Below are 8100 nucleotides of genomic sequence, written 5' to 3'. Positions count from 1 at the left end.
CAGGATGTGAAGCCACAGTCAGGTCTCCATCACAAAGGCCAAGATGTTTAAATCCACTAGAGGTATTCAGACCCCTGCTGTGGAAGGCAGCTTCCTTCCCATGCAGATCTGGATACCAAACATATGCAGTGCTATAGCAGGAACTTGGCCCGTTTTGAACCCAAATGTGCAGATCAGATTTCTGCTTAGAAATACTTAGATGCAGAGGAGCAAGCCAAAAATGGTGGTGTGGAAACAGGAGAAGCAATACTACAATACAGCCATCCTCGGGGCCTTCTTTTCAGTTTTCTCTAGTAGGTTGGTCTCTCTTGTTGTTCTGTGCGTAATCTACAGCTGTCTGAGTCTAATGAGCTAAATGAGTGTATGAGCCTCAGTTGGGTGCCCATTGGCTTAGCAGCTACAGCTGCACACAGGGGAGCAGCAGCGCATCCTGGGCTGGCTGGGCTGTGTATAAAGGGTGGCACCAGCTGCAGCTCTCTAACTGTGGGAAGGATGTGTAGGGAGGGTGAGGCTGCTCAGGCTTGTGGCAGTGCAGAGAGGGATGCCTAAGACTAGCCGCTATGTATGTTAGTCTTCTTGAGAGTCTTTGCATCCACCCATGCACAGTTAAATGAGGTTTAGACTTTCTTTGATATAGCATTAGTTGATATCAAGCTGTTGAGTGAATTTTAGCTGTTTGCCAGGCTGAGGAAGAGGCTGGGCAATGTGAATGTGGAATCCAAATGCAGGGTGAAATGAAAGGCGGTTTCTGGGAAATGGCTTGAGGCTATGGCAAATGCGCATCCAGACTTTCACAAATTGGGATTTATTCTTCAACAGGGAAATGTGTTTTGCAGCATCGTCTGCATCTCTCTGAATACAGAATATTCTGTACACAGACCGATGATGAAGAAGTAGCTTTAGTGAGCACAACCTAGTACACATAGGGGGCTTACACAGTAGAAGGAGTCAGATGGGAAAATGGAAAGTAAGTTTTATTGTAGACCAAATGAAATGAGCTAGAACTAAGCTTTCCAGGGAGAGCAGGATCTGGTCTCCTCTCTTACAAGGCAGGGGTGCACCCAAGAACAAGATGAAAAAACAGATTGGCACATGCTTGTTGGTGGATAGCAACATTAGACATAAAATACATCAGCAATGCTCAAAATATATGAAACAAAAAAAATCAAAGTGGTTGAGTCACCATCCCTGGAAGTATTTAAAAGACGGGTAGATGAGGTGCTTAGGGACATGGTTTAGTGGGCATGGTGGTGTTGGGTTGACGGTTGGACTCGGTGATCTTAGAGGTCCTTTCCAACCTTAATGATTCTATGATTCTATGAAATTTGCTACAACAAGTGACATCAAAAGTTCTAGCTGATAGAACAAGGAGGAAACAGGATAATGTTCTGTTAAGGTTACTTTTCCACAGTAAGAGGATGTTTGGAAAGAGAGAACTCCAAGAGATAAAGTTCAGTGATTTTTCTTTTTTAAGGCACAAGAGCACAGGTTTACGTAGCAAAACAAAAGCAGATTATTGTACAGACCTCATGTATGGAAGGGGAGAGCCAACACTGCAGCATGCTTTCAGTAGTATTCTTTTCAATCTTGATAAGAAACACGAGCTATTGATAAAGGGACTACCCATGCTGTATTATTTCGGTGTGACAATAAAATAACTTCGTGGTTATTAATAGATAGCTTTATTACAACACAGTCTCTTCCAGTCAATTTAACAACACAGTTGGTGATTGCAGGTTACTTAAAGCCTCCCACTTCATTTTTTGTTTCTCAAAAAGCTGTTACAGTGGAAAGGCTTCAAGCAGTTGAGGCACAATCAGTTCTGATATCAATTCAAGTTTAAATTAGAGAAAAGTAAGTGTGACAAGTTAGTAAGGAAGCTTACTGCACGAGTGCAAATGTAACCACTCTTTCATATTTAAAATTGTTGTGCATACTTTTGAAAATCAAACAGTTGAAGAGTGGTATCACAGTGCTGTTGTCTGTCTGAACACTCATGGAACACAGATGTTGCAAGTTCACAAACTCAGTAACAATGCTTTTTATTTTAAATAATGTGTTTTAAGAACACGTGGATCTGTTGGAACAGATGGATCTGTTACTTAATTTTGACATTGTGAATGTTTGTATTTCCTGAAACATGCATTCAAGGTCTGTACTTGATTTCTTTAAAATAGATACAAATTTCATAGTGAATCTAACAGTATTCAAGTTCAATGAAGATAAATGAAGCCAATTAAGCTGGGCAGTCTCAGCCACCTTGAACACTGATTAGTATGCCAATTAGACATAGTCTGCATTTTGTACTGCAACTGTAAAGTGTTCCAACATTTTTATGTCTAACTACTCATTTTCTTGCCCTTTAAAACATTAAAGATATCTTCTAGTGACTTGTATATACACTGAAGGAATTCTTTACCATTCCTAGTTGGGTAAGAAGAAACATTGCAACCTATCCAATCATTATGTACCTGATATCCTACTCCAAAACCATCAGACACCACTGGGCCAAACCCTCCTAATTGCACAGCTGGGCTTAACAATGTGCTTGTAGAAATGATGTTGTGATTAAGCCGAGCATAGGCTTGGTCTTGATAGAAATCAGGCAGTGCAATATCTTTGGATAAGGCTAAATAGCGCAAGCCAAAGAGATGTCGGTCAAATCCCTGACCTGTTAAAATAAAATAACAAGTATTAGAGAGATGACTAATTTTTGTGGGAAGTAAACTCACTTATTTTGACATCACATTGTTTTTCAGCCATAAAAGAGGAGGTCTATAGAACTGGGTTTTATTTTCATATTAGCAGGAATAATTTTTCAGAACCCAGACATTCTGCACTTTTAATGCATGTATCCTAGGGAACGAGGGCTTGCTGTACTGCAAGCCTCAACCAGGAATCATGATAGTAAACAAAAGTGCAATGTTAACAGACAATTTTAATAATACATCACATTCTTTGATTAGCTATTTATCTGAACATATCCAGGTTGTTTAAAACAGAGAAAGGCTTTCTTAAAATTTATGAATCTAAAGAGGAAAAGGATCTTGCATCAACAAAAGGAGGCAAATCTTAGACTCTATGGGGTAACGTTCAACAGTCAATTTTACTGAAACAGTACAACAAGTTATGCTTCTGGGAAGGACAATTCAAAAGAAAGCATTTAGAAAAATACCAGGAGTAGCACAGCCAAAGAATCAGTTTGATTTGAAAGTTGTTAAAGCTTTTATCCCCTGTAGGGATAAGGTAGGAACTCCTCGGACATAAAGCCAAAGTTCTTGTCTGCCTTGGGGAGTACAACATGCACTAAGTATTTATCAAATTTTCTAATAGCCCAGCTGCTATAAAGACAAAAACTAAAGTATAAAAAATTCTCCACACGTTAACAGTGAAGTGGGAAGCACAGAGGCATTCTCCTCCATCAAGAAACAAGTCTTAGAGAATGCATTTTAAACTGCAGCCTTCTGCTACTGTTTTTGTCAAGTTTACATTAACATTAGACCTCCATCAAAATTAAATTATTTAATTGTGAAGTAAACGTTTACAGCAACTTTAATAGACATTTTAGTGCAAAAGCAACAGTGTTTGGTATATTCCTACTTACCCATAGCAGCTTCTTTTGTCAAACGGCCATGGTATTTTGAGCACTCCACTATCAACTTCTGAAGCTCTTCTGTGCTATGTTTGGACAGTTCCCTGACAAAAGCTTCCGAACATTTCTTTGTATGCATAGAGGCAGGACGTATAGTTTCTGTACGACCATGTTTGAAAGCTGCAGTACTACAAGACTCATATGTAGCAACAGTCTGATTGTATTGTCGAAGGAAAGCCATCTGGAAGGCAAGCTGAGCCACAGCATCTGGACTTACCTTCTTCTGCTTTAGAAGGTCCTTGCCCCCTTCATGGAACTGAATCATATTAACAGACAGTGCTTCTACACTGGCATCAAATTTCTGTTTGGCTTTGGTAATTCCTGCTTTTAAGGCATCATTCAGCTTAAAGTCAAGTTTTTGTACTGCTCTAGAAGAGTCTACTGAAGCAGGCTGGGACTGGGGGCTGATGGCTGGTGCCTTGGTGCTATCTTTAAAAACCTCATTCTGGAACCTGAGCACAGCCACACCATCTCCCCAGGAATGTTCAAAATTAATTCCTGCAGTGCCATCCTTAGTTATGATAAGATTAAAGGATTTGTCATACCAGCGGTTAGCACCATCTCCATGCAACATAGTGTGGGACAAGTGCACAAAGTCTTTAATGGGAAAATCATCTAAACTTAAACAAAATACTGCAGAGTCTACTTTTTGAAGAGCTTCTTCATTGCCATTATCCAGTAGATTCTTTCTCAGCAATGCCCACGTATCTCGGTTTTCACTGGAGAGGTAGCCAAGAGGGAAGGCTGGGGCTGGACTGTTGTCACTAAGGATGTATTTCAAGTGTGCTTGTATTTCTGAAGGTTTCAACATATTTCCGTCTCTATCAATAACATCAAATACATAAAAATTCCCATTTCTCAGTACCAGTAAATGTTTTGCCTTTTCATCCGTATAAAGCTCATCTCTGTTGAGTTTAGGCAGCCGCGTAGAATTGAAAAGCCTGAAGTACTGAGACATATCTAGGGGGTATGCATTGACCATGTAGGCACCAAACCAAGAAAGTGAAGAAGGCACAAATCGGATAATTTTTTTAAAGATCTGAGTGTCACTTTTTTCCGGATTGAGGTGAAAAACCTCTGGTTCAAGATAACCAGCCCTGAAGGTCTTCATAAAACGTACAGCAGAAACAGTCATGTTCGTAGCCCTTATGAGCTGATCGTTATATTCAGATTTCGGATCAGGATTAAAAGACATAAATGCATTAAAATTCAAAACAACAGGTTCACGTGCTTTTAGGTACATGTCAAACCAGGGACCTGAAAATGGAGAGTTGAAAAATAGGTCAGAACATAAGAGCAGCTTACCAAGTCAGACCAGAGGTTCACATAGTCAATATGTGATCACGAATAAACACCTCTTGAAGTGCATACAAACAAGACAAACATATGTAGTAATTCCCCCAGGGATTCTCCCAACCTCCAATTATGAAGAAAGGTACTGTTGGCTAATTGCAAAAATACTGTATTTGGAGCAATCCATATCAAGAGTATCAGTGTCATCAGCAACAAGGGCCAATTTCCATGTTTTCTATACGGCTCAGTGATAAACTGTAACTCCTGCGACATACAATGCAGCTCCCCAGCACTATATTTTGGTGCACACCTCACATTTGGAGTGGAACATGCCTTTAAGCTATTAATTTCTGCAACTCTCTGTCACTGAGGGCATGCTTCTCTTTAGAACCACCTTTATTTCTGATCCAGTGTTTCCCTCACTCCTGGCAGCATTCCTCCATCTACATTTGCTGTCTTACATTTCCACCTCCTTCCTCTTTCTATCCACTAAAATGATCAGCACAGGGCAAAACTCTTGATACCGATGCATTACCATCAGTCTCAAGCTGGCAAAAAGATGAGGTTAGAGGGGACCGTACGGTTATTCTTCCAGGCCCAGAACTGACTTCGGAAAGCAGAATTACATTTGATACCCACAGGTCTTTTAGATCTAGAAGCATGAGTGTGATCCAAAGGTTTTGTGCTTGCCAAAACCAAGGGAATCAATCATAGCTCCTTTACACCTGCCTATGAGTAAATGAAAATCCAGGGGACATAGGCAGAGAAGGGATTTTTTAAGTAGGTTCTATTTCATCATCATTAACAACTTCAAACTCAGCAAGACCTGGTATTGCACACTGACTGGATGCAGACAAAGGAAGCAAGTGCACACCAACTTCATCTCAAGGCAGCTGATGTATTAAAAATTATTTCAAGCCTAGATTGGTCCCGGGTAGACCCTTCTAGCTGGGCTGTAAGAAGTGCAATGGGTAACTCAAGGACCTAAGTTACAATCCTAATTTCAGGTCCTCACAGGTGAGTAACTAGCATTCACCTACAGTTTTAAGACCACATCTGTCACATAGCCCTTTAACCTTGGACTTGAAAGTCCAGGGTGGAGGCAATTATACATACTTTCAGAAACCAATTTCAAGTGCAACAGGTCTTTTATGAGGCCTAAAAAATAATAATAACTAAACAAAAAGGAATACAAAAACCCCACAGTTCACTGGCACAAAGCAGCATGCTGGTTAGCGTTGACAAACACCATAAAGCCACCAGTTAAAACTCCAGATGTTGTTCAAAGTGAATGGAAAGTAAAAGATAACAAACCAAACAGCAGCTTTTGTGAAATAACCTGGTATTCTCTACAGAATTTGCGGTAGCTAACACCCTTATAAGTAGTCTCAACAGATAGCAAGGATAGAAGCGCATTCGCTGGGCCACATGCAAACATCTACTTCCATAGGTATCTGAGTATTTCTACCTCTGTTGCTATCCATCCAATACTTTCATAAGCAGACACTTGTATTTGGAAGTCAGCGGAAGCAATAATAAGGAAGAACAATAAAAAAACTATTTGCATACTCTCCCTCTCTTAATTTTTCTTTATTCTCACCTTCCTCTTTCTGTTGCTCCTTTTCTTTTGCTCTTTAAAAGAACATGGGTTTTAGTTTTGGGGGGTTTTAAGTCCAGAGCACTGACCACTCCTGCCTCCCGAAGCTTAGTCATATTCTCCGACCCCCCCTCAGAGTTGTTTTATTGCTAAATAACTTGGAATTATTTGAAAATGATTGCTTTAGTTTCCTTAAGGGAGTTACCAGTTAAGCACCTCTATTAACCTAAACATAAATAGACAGCAATGTAAAAAGAAAAAAGATAAACCCTGTAAACTCAAATTTAAATACACTAACTCATTAAAAAATACCATTTCTCCAATACCCATCTATCCAGAATTCTGGTATGTACAAGTTAGATGAGCACTCTTCCTTCTACCAGAGACTTGGAATTTGCTCAAATACAGTCACAGGTAGTATTCACAGCATGTTATTCCAAGTTTATGGAGTACAGAACGTAAGCTTCAGCCTATTTTATTTGTAGCATTATGAGCTGTCTGTTATCAAGCATGATGATCTACAGATCCAGTAGGCCAACATACCTGTGATGTAACTAGTATGCTTGTTCTGATTGTCTTGAGCAACCAGTTGCTCATGCAGCTCTCTTCCAATTCCCTTTTGAAAGTGATGAGCAAGTTCTTCAGTTTTCCTACAGCAATCAGTAAGAGTCAAAATGCTGTCACAAGTCATATTTTTTATACATAACACTTGGCTTTGAGGCAGCACATGATACTGCAATACGCGTATCTTGTTTGCCCATACCTGAATTGGTCATCATTTAAAAGCGGTTTCTGGGCATTCAGATATCTCCTAATTGTATCTTCTAGTTTGGGAACCGGCAGTCTGAAGGAAGGGGAACAGAGACATGCATTTTATGAGCAACGGTACTAATGAAGCCCGAGTTTCTTACACAGTAAGAAACTCTTTGCCTCTCCTCTTCCCTATCCTTCCTTATACCCCATATTATCCAAACAGCTCAAAAGTTTCTTCTGGAAGATGAGAAGAAAGGGAATAGATGGACATACGTCATCACAGCATAAGGTTCTTGGAAAACACGGTAGAAAAACAACTTGACTGTTCTTGTTACAAAGGTATTGCAGTGAAGGGTCTTAATACCTTACAGGGAATACAATGACGTGAACTGTTGCAAGGAGAAGCAGCTATATAGAAGGAAGGTTTAGTTCAGAAGCCACCCCTGCATCGGGACTTCCTCTCACTGCTGGGTGCTGAACATCTACCCTTTCTTGCAAATTTCCTAAACAGTATCTTTGTCATCTTTTTCTCAGCCTAAACATGGAAATGCTCTTCTTCGTAGAATCATAGAATAGTTTGGGTTGGAAGGGACCTTTAAAGGTCATCTAGTCCAACCTCCCTGCCATAGGCAGGGACATCTTCAACTAGGTCAGGTTGCTCAGAGCCCCGACCAACCTGACCTGGAATGTTTCCAGGGATGGGGCATCCACCACCTCTCTGGGCAACCTGTGCCAGCGTTTCACCACCCTCAGCATAAAAAATTTCTTCCTTATATCTAGTCTAAATCTACCCCCCTTTAGTTTA

General features: G+C 40.2%; 1 protein-coding gene across 1 annotated transcript; it reads right to left on the bottom strand.

The window, feature by feature from the left end:
• Positions 1-1648: 1648 nt before the first annotated feature.
• Positions 1649-7391, bottom strand: CPT2 (carnitine palmitoyltransferase 2; the record flags this gene model as incomplete). Its single annotated transcript, XM_009320192.1, has 4 exons — positions 1649-2671; positions 3605-4909; positions 7086-7192; positions 7306-7391. Coding segments are annotated over 4 exons (1830 nt in total), but the record flags the coding sequence as incomplete, so codon positions are not given.
• Positions 7392-8100: the final 709 nt, after the last annotated feature.

Source organism: Pygoscelis adeliae, unplaced genomic scaffold (genome assembly GCF_000699105.1).
Source record: "Pygoscelis adeliae isolate BGI_AS28 unplaced genomic scaffold, ASM69910v1 Scaffold393, whole genome shotgun sequence".
NCBI classification, from domain to species: domain Eukaryota; kingdom Metazoa; phylum Chordata; class Aves; order Sphenisciformes; family Spheniscidae; genus Pygoscelis; species Pygoscelis adeliae.
The sequence above is the reverse complement of the archived record's forward strand: the minus strand, read 5'-3'. Positions and strand labels throughout refer to the sequence as shown.